The 17788-nt window shown below is 42.8% G+C and overlaps 1 protein-coding gene across 2 annotated transcripts in view; it reads left to right on the top strand.

The window, feature by feature from the left end:
* Positions 1 to 1409: 1409 nt before the first annotated feature.
* Positions 1410 to 17788, top strand: part of dntt (deoxynucleotidyltransferase, terminal) — a 161483-nt gene continuing 145104 nt past the window's right edge. For both annotated transcript variants that reach the window (XM_046357916.1, XM_046357915.1), the window contains exons 1-2: positions 1410 to 1706; positions 13316 to 13490. In XM_046357916.1, the coding sequence (XP_046213872.1) occupies positions 1513 to 1706; positions 13316 to 13490 (369 nt within the window). In that variant the 5' untranslated portion in view covers positions 1410 to 1512. The remainder of the gene's footprint in view (positions 1707 to 13315; positions 13491 to 17788) is intronic.

Genomic DNA, 17788 nt, shown 5'->3' with positions numbered 1-17788 from the left:
CTCTTAATGTGAATGTTGCTGTTGCTTGTTTCCCCAAGGTAGGATAGACAACAACATTTCTTACCTCCTTTTAATCAGACTCTACTACTAAGACGCAGGTGCCTTCATATTTGTCTTGTGTGTTTCTTATCATGCGTTTGTCATTGATACGTGTCTTGTCCTTATTGACGATGCTGAGCGATTAAACAATTTTCCAAGTTGCGATCAATAAAGTCATATTCTTCTCTCTACTCTCTACACTCTCAATATGGACAAAATAGTCCTAATCATTGACCGATGGGCCATGGCATACCTACCTACACGAGTGCACATCTTCTGTATAAGGTATCTCAAGGGGATGGCTGACCAGGAATCCCATGTGAAGCTGTAAGCTAATTAAGTGTTGGAGCAGATGGTGGAAGCGTGGTCTGGACATAATGAGATGCAGATATGAGGAGGTGGACTGGACGTTGTGGTTGGACAGCTTGTGAGGTGACCAGTATCCCAGCAGTCCCCTGGAGCAAGGTTTTGCTCTAACCTGCAGTCCAGAATCCTGATTAACAATCATCTAAATGCAACATTTTCTGGCCCAGATTCATTATTATTATTTATTTTTTCCGGGGATAGATCAGCTTCAATAGTGCAGATAGATTGTAGATTCCAATCCCCCATATATATGTATTTGTATTTGGGGGTGGTATATATATATATATATATATATCACCCCTCTCCTAATTGGAGTAAACTAATGGACAACAACACTTAGGCCTCTACTTCCAATTTATACACTATGTATTTTACAATAGTTAACTTTTTATTGTTTTTAATCATATCCTTCAGCTTCCATACATCTATCTCTGAAGCCCATCCAGTATATTGAAGCCCATCCGTATATTTTTAACTGTGCCGTTTCACAACATTTCTGAACCTACATATATTTTACAGACACAGTATATTTTACGTTAGTCATCTTGTTGTTTTTAATCCCACCCTTCAGCTCCACTCAACCCCTCCCGTCTATCTCTTAACGCCATCCATTTTTTATTTCTATCTGCCATCTATTTTTCAACTGTGCTTGTGATGTTTCACAAAAGTTTCATTCGTGTTGATTACATGGCTTTGCTTTTCCTCTCTGGACTCTATGTGGACTAACTTTCGATCCATTCAATGTGGATTCATGAAGTCCCTCTAATACTGAACGTTTTACCTGTTGATTTAGATTAACCATTGAGGTATCCTTGGTTGAACTCCATTCACTGTCATTTTTGGATTTTGGCAGTTGATCTCTGCTTAATAAAACCCTAATCATAAGCACCTGTTGCTTTGCCAGAGGTTTCCTGTCAGCCAGCCAGCCTCTCAGAGACCTCATTCAAACTGCCAGTTTGTCCCCGTGTCGACAAATAAGAGACCAACAATTGTGGCATCACCAAAACAAGGCAAGAGGTGTGGGGCACAACACAGACTATCGTTAGAAAGTAGCAAAAACAAGTGCTGTGTTTAGGTGCTACACTTTTTGAAGCTCATCCCAAAGAGATGAACCATGCAAGCATGCTGCCACGTGTGAAGAAAAGGCCAAGGCCAGTTGAGGCTGGTGCTCGGGGTCAGGAAGAGGTCAAGTTCAATGAGGTGACGGTGTACCTGGTGGAGAGGAAGATGGGCAGCAGTAGAAGGAGCTTTCTGACCAGCCTGGCCAGGTCAAAAGGCTTTAGAGTGGAATATGCTCTCAGGTAGGCCAACCAGCCAATTCTCTTTCTCAAGTCAAATAGATTCTCTTATTGTTTTTCCTCAGTGATCAAATAAAGGGATTGATCATGTTATGGTAGGCTCTATGTGATTGTTTGCCATAAGTTCCTGGTCATCGTTTTGCTGCTCTATGTCTGATTGTGAGAATTTTCTTGGTTCCATGTGAGGACATTGTGCATTTAGCAGAGAGCAAAGATTATTACTTGATCCCATATAATCCCATAACTTGCATAACATGTGTTTAACAAGACTTACGATGCAAGAGAACCCACACAGACGGAATCGCCCACCAGCTACCGCACCATAGCCTGTATAACAGAGCACCTAGCCACACGTTCATTTAAGGCTGCTTATACGGTTCCTCCATACGCCTCTCCATGCTAATAAGGATCCATTGTGCCATAGCTGGGTGGCAGAGAAAAACTGAGCTGATCGAGCTCAGCCAGGCAGACCCAGCTGTATGGGCCTGCCTGAGGGGCACCGGTGGGAGTAGCTGAGCTGGGAGGCTGTAGAACAGACCTGCTGCCAACGCAGCATCAAGCCAGGCTGGGGCTGATGGCAGCATTCCCAGAAACACAGCTTGAATGCTCCTACGGTTAAACTTGGCCTGATACAATTGTTTGAAACAAACCACAGCTAGGAAGTTGTGTGTGTGTGTGTGTGTGTGTGTGTGTGTGTGTGTGTGTGTGTGTGTGTGTGTGTGTGTGTGTGTGTGTGTGTGTGTGTGTGTGTGTGTGTGTGTGTGTGTGTGTGTGTGTGTGTGTGTGTGCATGCCTCAAACTGACATTCTGCCTTGCAGACTATTTGATATCAGCTGCAACCATACATTTTTAGATACTGAACAAAAATATAAACACAACATGCAGCAATTTTAACGATTTTACTGAGTTCCAGATCATATAAGAAAATCAGTCAATTGAAATGAATTCATTAGGCCTTAATTTATGGATTCCACATGACTGGGCAGGGGAGCAGCCATGGGTGGGCCTGGGAGGGTGGTAGGCCAACCACTTGTGAGCCAGCCCAGTCAATCAGAATTAGTTTTCCCCACAAAAGGGCTTTATTACAGACATAAATACTCCTCAGAGTCGTTAGCTGTACAGGTGGCAGGTCTCTGATGATCCCGCAGGTGAAGAAGCCGGATGTTGAGGTCCTGGACTGGCGTGGTTACACGTGATCTGCGTTTGTAAGGCTTGTTGGAAGTAATGCCAATTTCTCTAAAATGATATTGGAGAGAAAATAACGTTCAATTCTCTGGCAAAACATCTGTGACTTTCTGTTGTATGACAAAACTGAACATTTTAGAGTGGCCTTTTATTGTCCCTAGCTCAAGGTGCACCTGTGGAATGATCATGGTGTTTAATCAGCTTCTTGATATGCCCCACCTGCCATGTGGATGGATTATTTTGGCAAAGGAGAAATGCTCACTAACAGGGATGTAAACAAATTTTTGCACAAAATTTGAGAGAAATAAGCTTTTTGTTCGTATGGAACATGTCTGGGATTTTTTATTTCAGCTCATGAAACATGGGACCAATACTCTACATGTTGAGTTTATATATTTTTTCAGTATATTTAACATCATGTAAAATGTATTTCAAATACATTTTAAAATGTATGTAATACTTTAAACTGTATTCCAGAGATGAATATACTGTGCCTTCGGAAAGTATTCTGACCCCTTGACTTTTTCCACATTTTTGTTTACAGCCATTACAGCCTTAATCTAAAATGTATTTTGAAAAACTCCTAGGCAATCTACACACAATAAACCATAATGACAAACCAAAAAATATATATATATTTTTACATTTATGCAAATTCATTAAAAAAAGATAAATAACTTATTTACATAAGAATTCATACCTTTTGCTATGAGACTTGAAATTGACCTCAGCTGCATCCTTTCCCATTGATCATCCTTGAGATGTTTCTACAACTTGATTGGAGTCCACCTGTGGTAAATTCAATTGACGTGATTTGGAAAGGCAAACACCTGTCTACATAAGGTCCCACAGTTGACAGTGCATGTCAGAGCAAAAACCAAGCCACGAGGTCAATGAAATTGTCCGTAGAGCTCAGAGACAGGATTGTGTCGAGGCACAGATCTGGGGAAGGGTACAAAAAAATGTCTGCAGAATTGAAGGTCCCAAAGAACACAGTGGCCTCCATCATTCTTAAATGGAAGAAGTTTTGAACCACCAAGATTATTCCTAGAACTGGCTGCCCTACCAATGAATAAGAAACCTGCAGACACAGTAGAAGTGGACGTGCCGATGAAAACTTGTTGGATCGCCTCATGGATGTACTCCATGGCCTTGGTTTCAGCCACCGACAGAGGGTAGATGCGTCTGCGCGGGGGCTCAGAGCCTGCAAGCAGGTCAGTAGCACAGTCCCAGGGGCGATGAGGAGGGAGACAGGTGGCGAATGGAGAATACCTCCCGCAGGTCCTGGTATACCTCCGGGATGTTGAGCTGAAGGGCAACCACAGGACTCTCAACTGACTTGGAACCACAGGGGACGGGATTCGGGTGCCCAGTCCGTGATTTTCATCCTCATCCATGAGATGGTGGGATTAGGGCGTTGAAGCCAAGGGTGGCCGAGGTGGTCTTGTGAGCTGGTGCACTGGTGATGAAGAAGGGAATGTTCTCCTGATGGATGGACTCCATGGTGAGGGTGAGTGGTTTGGTGATGTGTGTGATGATCCCTGAACCTAATGGCCGATGATCGAAGGCTTGAACCGGGAAAGGAGAAGAGTGCTGGTATGCTGGTATGTTAAGAGAGGAGGCAAGGGTCTGGTCAATAAAATTTCCCGCGGCACCGGGATCCACTAACGCTGTAGAAACAGTACATGAGGGACAGTCAACTAGTGTGATAAACACCAAAAAGGTTATGGCAAAAAGTGATGAAGAGGGGATATTCACACTTGACCAAGGAGGTGGAACATCACGTGACAGTCCCTCGGTTCTCGTGGATCTCGAGTTGGGACGTACCGGACACTGCTGGAGCTGGTGACCTCCTTGACCAGAATGACCCCTACCTCCATGGGTTCAGGCTCTAATCCAAAGTGTTCAATGAGGGAAGGAGAAAAGCGATGAGAATGCTGACACTCCCGAAGTAGGTTATGTAGACAGCCATCCAATGAGTAAGTCCAAGGAGAGGTTGTCGTCTCGACAAGCCAGTTCCGTTTGGACCTCCTTGCGCAGTCTTCTTCTGAATAGCCTCCTTCCGTAGTTGGTGTAGGCGCTCAACCCCTCTCTGCCCTCCTGTGGATGATTGAAGACACCTCTGAACCCCTGATGTGAATCCAGCTCCTCCTCTCCTTTCTCCCAGATGGCCGTGGCCCATTCCAACGCCCGCCCAGTCAGAGAAATAACCGTGGCCACATTGGACCTCTCGGTGGTGGGGGCTCCCATCTAGTGCGCAAAGTAGAGGGAGCACTGTAGTAGGAAGCGAAGGCATTGAGATGGGGTGCCATCATGTCTATCCGGGAGGGACAAATGGGCATCGCTGACCTGGGCGGGTTGCTGAATGGGCTGGTGTGCTGAGCTGACTGGGGGCAGAGTATCCTCTGCTAGTTGAAGGCAACGCCTCAAGCAGTTTTGAAGATTGCTTTGAAGATATGCTAGTGGCCATAACTGAAGCTAAACGAGAGTTGTCTTGGGGGTGTGGTTTTATGTGGGTGTGTTATGTTTGCATATTGTACCCTGGTAGGTACTGTTGTTTGTCCCTCCTGAGTCACTGTAGCAACAACATAGCCATTTCCTTAAAAAAGTCAAGAAATCATGAAATCTGTAATTAATTTAGACGTTTTTGCCGAGGAGGTTTTAGTTGCACAATTTTACATTTAGCTAAGTTGTTTGATGCAGTATTTCTCAAGTTAAAAAATGTGCATGAAAAACTAGTAATTGCGGGAAAGTCTGGCTGTGTACTCAGGACTGATTTCTGAGATACATAACATGTCTACAACTTCATCATCTGCAAGCTGTCAAACTATTGAAATAAAGCACAAGCTAAACACGGTTTATCAGTGCCCCAAATAACTTGCTAGCTTGCTATGTTCCAACTCTGTGTTTGTCAATGAAGATAGCAAGTCGTAGCTAGCAGGCACATTGTGCAGCCAGGCCAAAATCATCTAATCAAGTCACTGGCGAGTGGCGACATGCCATTTAGTTTTTTTTACAACTTTCTCACTATCTATTACCAGAGTGTGAGTCTGTCTGGCAGTGTCTAATGGGGAATCATGTTACAAAATCGTTCGCGTGGGGGACACATGCAAGATGCTATCGAGTGGGTTTTGGAATATTAACAAGTTGCAGTTGTGATACAAGTGCGCAATTCTCATTTGGACCACAAAAGTGGCAGATTCGAGTGATTGACACTATCAAAAACACATCAGCAAGTGACCACTCTGTAAAGGGCTTAGGGCAAAGGGTTATTTCAGCATAACATTGCGATGTGTTGTCTTATGTAAACAAGTCTATCTCACTCTCTGGAGTTTCTGGCTGCTATGATTGGATAGAGTGTGTGCAGCTGATAGAGCACAATCAGTCACTTCATGACCGATAATGTATCATGTTTGTAATCATTTTTGTAGTCATTTAAATTCATTTAAATGCATGTTAGGGCTTTTGGTATGCTTTTGGTATCTGTTAAGTACAATAACAAGCATTTTGACAAAATGTTGTAGCAGCGGCAGCCTATTTGAAGCCTTGGATGCGTGGCTTGTTGGGGCTTGGCTTTGTCTTAGTGCTTTTTGTGCTCCCACGAGACGGATGGTCATGCAAGTTCATGTGTTCTGTTATAAGTTGTTAAGAATATTCTACACTGCCCGTTCATGTTAATAAAGCTTGCTAAAGGTTTATTGTAAAACAGTCAACATTGTGTTGCAATATGAGTTGGATTGTATGTGTTTTTTTGCCATACATACATCCTGTCTTGCAGGAAATCATGCACAGAACGAACAGTATGGCTGGGAGGAGGATGCCTTCCCTGTAAAGCACAGCATTGAGATTGCCTGCAATGACAGCAAGCTCAGTCCGATGCCAGAATATTTTGGGGATTATGGCTAGACAGCCATTTTTCATCTGGCCATAGAATTTCAGGCAGATTTAAGTCAGAACTGTAAATTGGCCATTTAGGAACATTCACTGTCTTATTGGTAAGCAACTCCAGTGTAGATTTGGCCTTGTGTTCTAGGTTATTGACATACTGAAAGGTGAATTCCTCTCCCGGTGTCTGGTGTAAAGCAGACTGAAGCAGGTTTTGCTCTAGGATTTTGCCTGTGCTTAGCCCTATCCCGTTTCTTTTTATCCTGTACTTGCCAAGTGTACCCATACCATGACGCAGCCACCGCCTTGCTTGAAAATAAGGAGGCAGTTACTCAGTAATGTGTTGTGTTGGATTTGCCCCAAACCTAGGAACATACAGATATGTTCCTAGCCCTGAACATAGGTGTCACAATCGTCGTAAGGAGCGGACCAAAATGCAGCGTGGTATGTGTTCATGATGATTTTTTAATAAAGAAAGCACTGAATACAAACTATACAAAACAATAAACTAATAATGACCGTGACGCTATAATGAGAACTGTGCTGACACAAGCAACTAACATAGACAATCACCCACAACCCAAAATGACAAAACAGGCTACCTAAATATGGCTCCCAATCAGAGACAACGAATAACACCTGCCTCTGATTGAGAACCATATCAGGCCAAACACAGAAACAGACAAACTAGACATACAACAGAATGCCCACTCAGATCACACCCTGACCAAACAAAATGTAGAAACATACAAAGCAAACTATGGTCTGGGTGTGACAATAGGACTTTGCATTTAGGCCAAAAAGTGTATTCCTTTGCCATGTTTTTTTGCAGTATTACTTTTAATGCCTTGTTGCATGTTTTGGAATATTTTGTATATTTGTGCTCTTTTTTTCACTCTGTCATTTAGGTCATTATTGTGAAGTCACTACAATGTTGTTGATACATCCTCAACTCTCTCCCATCACAGCCATTTCACTCTGTAGATGTTTAAAATCACCAATGTCCTCATTATAACATCACTGAGCAGTTTCATTCCTGTCCTGCTGCTCGGAGTAGTTTTATTTGGCCTCCCAAGTTTCCTGGGAAAAATGATAAAAACAAACAAAGAATTGTTGAATTTTCATTGTTGGACATCATTCTCAATAATACTCGGCGACCATTTTTGTGCCAGACCTCTCCACACGTATCAGCTATCAGGTGGAGAGGTGAGAAGTGATATATGCCAATTAGGAATGAGGGAGATGATTTGGCGACCTTGATGGAATGTGGCCAGGTTGGGAATTTAGCCATGACACCAGGGTGAATGCCCCCCTACTTTTACAATAAGTGCCATGGGATTTTGAATGACCACAGAGAGTCAGGACACTTATTTTAGCGTCCCATCCAAAAAGACGGCACCCAACACAGGACAATGTTCCCAAATGTAATCAAGGTTCGAGATGATTATGTTTTAGTCAAATATTATAACTGTTTAGGCTTCTTGCAGTCAATTTGCTGTGTACATATGCAGTTTTATTATGTCCCAGCCCCAGACAACCAAGAAAAAATTGACCCACGGCTGAATCTAGTTGCTGATCCCTGAACTAGACCATGCGTAAAAAGATATTCATTGTCTGATTTGTTATTGTTACCCATTAACCAATCACTGCCCTTTTTTTTGTAGGCTTTCAAAAAGCTCTCTGGACTTTGGAGTTGAATCTGGGCTTGGAATTCAATATGTGACTGGGGAACCTTCCAGATGTTATATGTATGGTGGACAGAGGAAGGGTTATTTGTTTAATAATCATGTCATGCCCTATTAATTCACACACAGTGAGTCTATGTTACTTTTTATGTTATTTCTTAAGCCAAATTTGACTCCTGAACTAATTTAGGCCTGCCTAAACAAAAGGGGATAAATATTTCGGCAACAACAATTATATCTTAATTTTTCTTCCACTTTGACATTACAGAGTATTATGTGTATATTGTTCACAGAAAAATTACAATTAAATACATTTCAATCCCACTTTGTAACACAATAAAATGTGATGTACCCAAATCTAACTGCCTGTAACTCAGGACCTGAAGCAAGTATATGCATATTCTTGATACCATTTGAAAGTAAACACTTTGAAGTTAGTGGAAATGTGAAGTTAATATAGGAGAATATAATACATGAGATCTGGTAAAAGGTAAACAAAAAAACATGCATTTTCTATTTTTTTTTGTTCCATCATCTTTGAAATGCAAGATAAAGGCCATATTATAATATAGGAGTCTAGGCACAATTTAGATTTTGGCCACTAGACAGCAGCAGTGTGTGTGAAAAGTTTCAGATTGATCCAGTGAAGCACTGCAATACTGCACAATAGTTTCTATCAAGTCTGCATAAATGTGCCAAATTGGTCAATTGAGACATTTTCAAGTAGATAACTATAGAAAACATACAACAATTATATGGTAATACAAAATTTAAGTTTACACAGTCCCAGAAATGTTATACAATAACTTTCACACGTCTCGATGGCCGGGCGGGTGTGGAGCCAGAGACAGATCAGGGTTGGGTTATAAAAAAATATCATAAACTTTGAACATCCCACGAAGTACCATTAAATCCATTATTAAAAAATGCAAAGAATATGGCACCACAACAAACCTGCCAAGAGCGGGCCGCCCACCAAAACTCATGGACCAGGCAATGAGGGCATTAATCAGAGAGGCAACAAAGAGACCAAAGATAACCCTGAAGCTCCACAGCGGAGTATCTGTCCATAGGACCACTTTAAGCCATACACTCCACAGGTCTGGGTTTTACAGGAGAGTAGCCAGAAAAACGGCATTGCTTAAAGAAAAAAATAAGCACACGTTTGGTGTTCGCCAAAAGGCATGTGGGAGACTCCCCAAACACATGGAAGGAGGTTCACTGGTCAGATGAGACTAAAATTGAGCTTTATTGGCCATCAATGAAAATGCTATGTTTGGCGCAAACCCAACACCTCTCATCACCCCGAGATCACAATCCTCACAGTGAAGCATGGTGGTGGCATCATCATGTTTTTCATTGATCCCTACCGACTGAGAAACTGGTCATAATTGAAGGAATGATGGATGGCTTTAAATCAAGGGAAATTCTTAAGGGGAAATCTGTTTCAGTCTTCCAGAGATTTGAGACTGGGACGGAGGTTCACCTTCTAGCAGGACAATGATCCTAAGCATACGGCTAAAGCAACACTCGGATGGTTTAAGGTGAAACATGTAAATGTATTGAAATGGCCTAGTCAAAGCCCAGATCTCAATCCAATTGAGAATCTGTGGTATGACTTAGAGATTGCTGTACACCAGAGGAACCCATCCAACTTGAAGGGGGTAGAGCAGTTTTGCCTTGAAGTATGGGCAAAGATCCCAGTGGCTAGATGTGCCAAGCTTATAGAGACATACCACGAGACTTGCAGCTGTAATTGCTGCAAAGGGTGGCTCTACAAAGTATTGACTTTTTTTTGGGGTGGGGGGGGGGGGTAGTTATGCAAGCTCAAGTTTTCTGTTTACTTTCGTCTTATTTCTTGTTTGCTTGACAATGAAATAGATTTTGCATCTTCAAAGTGGTAGGCATGTTGTGTAATTCGAATGATACAACCCCCCACCAATTTTTTTTTTTTAGATTCCAGGTTGTAAGGCAACAAAATAGGAAAAAATGCCAGGGGGGGTGAATACTTTCGCAAGGCACTGTATCCTAAAGGATCTATAAAAAATAAAATGTAATAATTGTATTGGGCAGTTTTGATAAACACCTCCCTAATTCAGCCTTTCACAAACAAGATATGCCTTCTGTTGAATGTTACACACACGCAAGCACGCAGGCGCACTCACATCGTTTAGTGGGTGTGAATGTTGTTTGTAAGGTGGACGAGAGGCACAAACCCTCATTTATCATCTGTTTAGTTTCAGCTTTCTAATTTCAACTCTAAAATGCAAATACACAACAACACGATCAAGTTTTCTGAATCGTGAGCTTATTGTCGAGCTAGTCTGAATTTTTTTGTCTTTAGCTGGTGTAAAATTTCAATTATTATGTTATGCGATACACACTTTCCGTAATCTTGATCTTGGCTCTCCTAGTGAGAGGCAGTGTAGAGAGATTTCATTTAGCACAAGCGTCATCACTCCCTGTCTGAACCCCGTTGAATATAACATATCCTTGCTCACTGTACTGGGGCTCAGGGCCCCGCTGTTCCTGGAACTCTCTTCGGGTGCAGTGCTTCATGCTAGCTCATTTGCATCTGCTGTGCCATTTTTACATTCACACAAGTTGGAAAAATATCTAAGTTAGGGTTGGATTATAGGAGCTATGTTTCTGTAAGGAGGGCAGAGTGTAAAAGATCATGTGTGTGTGAGAGAGAGAGAGAGAGCACCATTTTCTTTACCCCTTGTTTATAAGAACAAACCCACCATGGCTAAATTCAGTACCTATCAATTTAACCACAGGGTTGGATCTCTACATCAATCAATATTCGATTGCGGCCGTCTGAAGGACTTCCCGTCTTGTTAGAATCAACAAGGCTGTCAGTCTGAAGGACACTTTCTTTTTCCTTTTTCCAAGATGATGGGTGATACCACTTATTTTTCTGCAAAAATCAAGATTCAGTTCACCCCAATATACTTCTAAAATTGGTGTTGGCAGTGTGCAGAATTATTACTTTCCTTTTCTGTAATCGTATAGTCATATTCAAACCTGAGCAAAGCCATTGAATATGCTCATATGCTCTACCCACACATACTGTTTGTGTTATGATGAGCCTCACTCTGGGGCTGTTATTGTCTTGGAGCCTCTCTAAACCTGGTCTCAGTGGCAGGCCAACCAGCCAACCAGTACACAGAGCAGTCAGACAGAGAATTACTCTCACCGCTGATTTGGCCGATTAGGCTCCAGAAGCGACACTCTGCTAGACGGTTGGTATGTCCTGGGAGGGCCTTAAGGATCCGTTATGCTGTTTTACCTCTGCGAGGAGAAGGAGGAGCGTGGGAAGGATAATTATGCCCGCACGGGCGCTCTGATTGGCTCATTGGTATGCTACTTAAACAGAGTGTTTCCTTTTGGGGGAAAACCAGACATGTCTGTTGTGAGGATTCCTATGGAGCTGTGTGATACACTATGTGAATGCATATCTCCACTCTTAGGGGTGTATTTTCAGTCATAAACATCTGAATGATGCTCAGAGGCCCTGCTGAAGAGGCTGTGGTGCATGTTGTTCAGTCAGTGCTAGTCCATATATGGCATGTTATAGCAGTCCCTTCTAAGACTCACACTGGATCTGAAACCTTTATATCTCTCTCCAAAACAATAGAAATAAAGACAGTGAAGTTGTTCTCTTTCTACTCCAACTAAATTCTATGACATAAAAGGAACCACTGATGTTACAATCAGACAGATTCACAATCTACAGATCAAGGCAAGTTCCAAGCAAAGGGGACATTTTAGAGCCATATAGATGGCTCTGAGACATTTTAAACACTTCAGTGGGACCTTTGATCCAGAGAAAGTGATAATAAGACATCACAAGGGTGTCATACATGCTTATGACCAGTGATGGAAAAAGTACTAATTTGACACACTGGAGTAAAAGTAAAGATACAGTACCTGAATACAAAATTAGCAAAAAGTCACCCAGTAAAATACTACTTGAGTAAAAGTCTAAAAGTATCTGGTTTTAAATGTACTGAAGTACAGTGGTGGAAAGGGTACTCAAATGTCATACTTGAGTAAAAGTTCAAAGTAAATGCTATACATAAGTAATTTTATGTTAAGCAAACCAGACAGCACAGTTTTTTAAAGTAATTTTTTATGGACAGCCAGTGGCACACTCCAACACTGAGACATAATTTACAAATGCAATATTTGTGTTAAGTGAGTCCACCAGATCAGAGGCAGTTAGGGAAGACAACATGTTATATTGCTAGGTGCATGAATTGGACCATTTTGCTGTCCTGCCAGAGCATTCGAATTGTAACGAGTACTTTTGGGTGTCAGGGAAAATGTATGGGAGTAAAAGTATATATTTTCTTTAGGAGTACAGATACCCTAAAATACTACTTACATCGTACTTTTAAAGTATTTTTACTTAAGTACTTTACACCACCGCTTATGACAAGCCTTACAATACATATACATTATTTATTTATTATTAGTTAGGCTGTCTGGTACAAGTGTACATCTTAATGCTGAATTGCAGTATACAGAAGAAAAAAGAAGATACGTTTTGTTTAAAAAAATAAAATAAGTAATTGGAGCGCAAATTCTAGTCTTGACAGCTTCAGACGGATGTTGTCTGCTCTTGGTGAAGATCTCTATTCTGCTGACAGCCGAGTTGGCGGTTTTATGATGGTGATGTCGGTGCTAGAGTTGGCTCGCCATTCCTGACGTTGTCCTCAGGTCCTCAGCTCTATGTAACCACTGGACCTCTTCTACAGTAGCGATGTGTACTGCCACTTGTAACCACATAATAATGCATTATACCTGCAGACTTACTGACCTGTGACCCCCTTCTTCTTGTTCCCTGTGCAGTGATGAGGTAACCCACGTGGTGGCAGAGAATAACCAGGCTGGGGCATTGTGGGCGTGGCTACGGGGGTGTGGTCTGAGGGATGTCTCCAGACTGCAGGTGCTGGACATCTCCTGGTTCACGGACAGCATGAGAGAGGGGAGACCTGTCACTGTGGAGACCAGTCACTGTATTCCGGTGAGGGAACCTGTGGTCAGTTTGAGTGTAGGTGGGCATTTCCCCGCTATATGTGTGTGTGTGTGTGTGTGTGTGTGTGTGTGTGTGTGTGTGTGTGTGTGTGTGTGTGTGTGTGTGTGTGTGTGTGTGTGTGTGTGTGTGTGTGTGTGTGTGTGTGTGTGTGTGTGTTTGCACGTGTGTACATGTGTGTGTGCAATAGAGAGATTATTTTGGAAAAGAATTTAAATACTGTATAGATACTGTTATACTGATATAGTATTTTGTAGTTCGGGAAACATACAGACTGGAGCATCAGCATTTGTGGGTTCAATTACAGGCTCAAAATGGCCAGAAACAAAGATCTTTCTTCTGAAACTCGTCAGTCTATTCTTGTTCTGAGAAATGAAGGCTATCCCATGTGAGAAATTGTCAAGAAACTGAAGATTTGGTACAAAACTGTGTACTACTCCCTTCACAGAACAGCTCAAACTCATTCTAAACATAATAGAAAGAGGAGTGGGAAGCCCTGGTGCACAACTGAGCAAGAGGACAAGTACATTAGAGTGTCTAGTTTCATTAAATAGTACCCGCAAAACACCAGTCTCAACGTCAACAGTGAAGAGGCGACCCCGGGATGCTGGCCTTCTAGGCAGAGTTCCTCTGTCCAGCGTCTGTGTTATTTTGCCCATCTTAATCTTTTCTTTTGATTGGCCAGTCTGAAATATGGCTTTTTATTTGCAACTCTGCCTAGAAGGCCATCCTCCCGGAGTCGCCTCTTCACTGTTGACGTTGAGACTGGTGTTTTGCGGGTACTATTTAATGAATCTGCTAGTTGAGGACTTGTGAGGTGTCTGTTTCTCAAACTAGACACTCAAATGTAATTGTCCTCTTGTTTGCTCAGTTGTGCACAGGTGCCTCCAACTCCTCTCCTAGTCTAAAGAAGGCCAGGTCTTTTGCTTCTTTAATCAGAACAACAGTTTTTTAGCTGTATTAACATAATTGCAAAAGGGTTTTGTAATGATCAATTAGCCTTTTAAAATGATAAACCTGGATTAGCTAATACAACGTGCCATTGGAACACAGGAGTGATGGTTGCTCATAATGGGCCTCTGTACGCCTATGTAGATATTCCATAAAAAAAACTGCCGTTTTCAGCTACAATAGTCATTTACAACAATGTCTACACTGTATTTCTGATCAATTTCATGTTATTTAATGGCCAAAAAATGTGCTTTAATTTGAAAAAAGAAGGACATTTCTAAGTGACCCCAAACTTTTGAACGGTATTGTATATTTGTTTGTAATGTTGTGAATTGTTAGATACTACTGCACTGTTTGAGCTAGGAACACAAGCATTTCGCTACACCTCAATAACATCTGCTAAATATGTATACGTGACCAATAAAATTTGATTTGAGGTAGTTAATGATGTAGCTAACTAGCAGCTAGCTAGCCTAGTGTTGGCTAGTTAGTTAACTCTAGCTAGTTAATGTTAGCTTCTCTGGTGGAATTGTTAGGCCTACCAACTAGGCTAGCTAGCTATCTAGTTACCATCTACAGAATAGACCTTCTATGCAATCTGTTGAGATTTTTTGGGGATAAACTAGCTAGCTAACTAGTTTTTTAACCTTGTAAGTTAACTATCTAGACTACTACTCACCACCACTAGAATAGTTATTTTTTATGTTACTTGAGTAGGCATATCTTTGTTTCATCTTTGTTTAAATGCTCATATTTTGATTGTAGGTATTTTTACTTGGTCATGAGTAGTAAGTAATTATATAGAAATTGGTCATAGGAAAATGGTAAATTAGACTTAAATTTCAATAGCTAAATCCTGTTACAAGTGACTACCTTGTACTTATGCAGATATTGCAGATATGTACTCTGTGTTGTATAAGTGTGTTTATTTTTTCACTTGGATGGCGCTTTTAGTAGCCGGCGATTAGATTGTCAGGATGGGTAACATACTTTGTAGGTACACAATAGTTACAAGTAAATACCCTTTAAGATACACTTCATTTTAACTAGAAACTTGCCTTGAAACTTGCCTTGTAACACCTAGTAATTACAATGTACTTATGCAGATATTACATGTACTCTGTGGTGTACTGGTGTGTTTATCCTCCCACTTGGATGGTACTTCCGGGAAGCATTAAAATAATGGCCAGGGTTGTCACGATGGGTACTATTTACAGTAAGTACATATTAACGACAAGTACTGTAAGTACCCCTCAAGATACAGTTAATTTTAACTAGCTAAATTCTTTAACACCAGTAATTATGCAGATTTTGCATGTACTATGTGGAGTTGGCTCAGGTCTCCCAAATTTCGATCTTGTCTCATCGCTGCAACTCCCCAATGGGCTCGGAAGATGAAGGTCAAGTCATGCATCCCACGAAACATGACCCGCCAAACCACACTTCTTAATACGCGCCCGCTTATCTCGGAAGCCAGCCGCACCAATGTGTCAGAGGAAACACTGTTCACCTGACTACTGAGGTCAGCCTGCAGGCGCCCGGACCGCCACAAGGAGTCATTAGAGCTCGATGAGCCAAGTAAAGTCCCCCTGGCCAAACCCTCCGACGCTGGGCCAATTGTGCGAGCCACCCTATGGGACTCCCGATCACGGCCGGTGGTGATACATCCTGGGATCGAACCCAGGTCTGTAGTGACGCCTCTAGCACTGTGATGCAGTGCCTTAGACTGCTGCACTACTCGGGAAGCCAGGTTGATCTATATGTTATAGGTTTTGTAACTCAGATGGTACGCTTTTCGGGGGCAAATGCGAGCAACAAAATTCTGTGGAAATTTGAAGAGTGTGCATTCCCGGGTAGGTAATTATAGCCTATGTAATCTTGGGACACCCAGTGCATCTATACACAAGAGGTTACAACCTTGTGATAGTTGATACTGAATTGGATGCAGCTGAGAAGAAAAACAACACTAAATTGGTGAATTTAGTGCAAACTTCCCTTTTTTGGAAAAACAAGGCTTCGTGCTATGGATCATCACTGGAGGCTTTGTGCTATGGATCATCACTGGAGGCTTCGTGCCATGGATCATCACTGGAGGCTTCGTGCCATGGATCATCACTGGAGGCTTTGTGCCATGGATCATCACTGGAGGCTTCGTGCCATGGATCATCATTGGAGGCTTCGTGCCATGGAACATCGCTGGAGGCTTCGTGCCATGGAACATCGCTGGAGGCTTCGTGCCATGGAGCATCGCTGGAGGCTTCGTGCCATGGATCATCACTGGACTGAGGAGACGTACAGGAGGCCTGGTGAGTGGAGCAGGCACAGGACTCACCAGGCTGGGGAGACATACAGGAGGCCTGGTTCTGGGAGCAGGCACAGAACTCACCGGGCCGTGGAGGCGCACTGGAGGTCTCAAGCGTAGAGCCGGCACAACCCGTCCTGGCTGGATGGTTCGTTTCGCCCGGCAAATGTGGGAGACACAGTGCGCAGAACTGGCGCAGGATATCCTGGGCCGTAGAGACGCACTGGATGCCAGATGCGCTGAGCCGGCACCCTTCGTCCTGGCTGGATGCCCACTCTAGCCCGGCAGATGCGGGGAGCTGGAATATAGTGCACAGGGCTATGAGTGCGCATTGGAGACACCGTGGGCTCCACCGCATAAAACACGGTGCCTGACAAATACCACGCTCCCTACGGTAAGCACGAGGAGTTGGCTCAGGTCTCCAACCTGACTCAGCCAATTTCCTTGTGTGCCACCCCCCAAAATGTGTTAAATTATAGCATTATAGAATCAATGAGGGGCTATGCGTTCTATGGAAAATAATGACTATCCCTTACAAATCTCCATGGCTGCCATGTGCGGCCCTCCCCCGCCCTCCTTTCGGAAAAGCTGACCATGACTCCATTTTGTTGCTCCCTGCCTACAGACAGAAACTAAAACAAGAAGCTCCCTCGCTCAGGTCTGTTCAACGCTGGTCCAACCAATCTGATTCCACGCTTCCAGAATTAAATGTAAAATGTAGAATTTGGAATGTTTGATTGGTTGGAACTCAGTTTTGTGGTAACAACCTCAAGACCAGGCATGCGACTTGTTCTGCTATCTGAGATTATCCATTTGTCAAAAATAGCCATCTACGTTGAGCGAATTGACCAGTATATACTGTGGAGGGGACAGGGACAACAGTATTTTCCTGGCCTGAAAGTCTCCTCCCCACAGAATCCCACCTCAACACCCCCAAGCCCACTCTCTCAGGCATCCTCTGCTACAGGGATGGGAGGCAGGTGTGCACAGTAAGTGCCTCTCTACCTACTGTACCCTACTATCTACACTGTTAACC

This window comes from Oncorhynchus gorbuscha, linkage group LG08 (assembly GCF_021184085.1).
Source record: "Oncorhynchus gorbuscha isolate QuinsamMale2020 ecotype Even-year linkage group LG08, OgorEven_v1.0, whole genome shotgun sequence".
Taxonomy (NCBI): Eukaryota; Metazoa; Chordata; class Actinopteri; order Salmoniformes; family Salmonidae; genus Oncorhynchus; species Oncorhynchus gorbuscha.
Note: the sequence above shows the minus strand (reverse complement) of the source record. Positions and strands in the feature narration are given on the sequence as shown.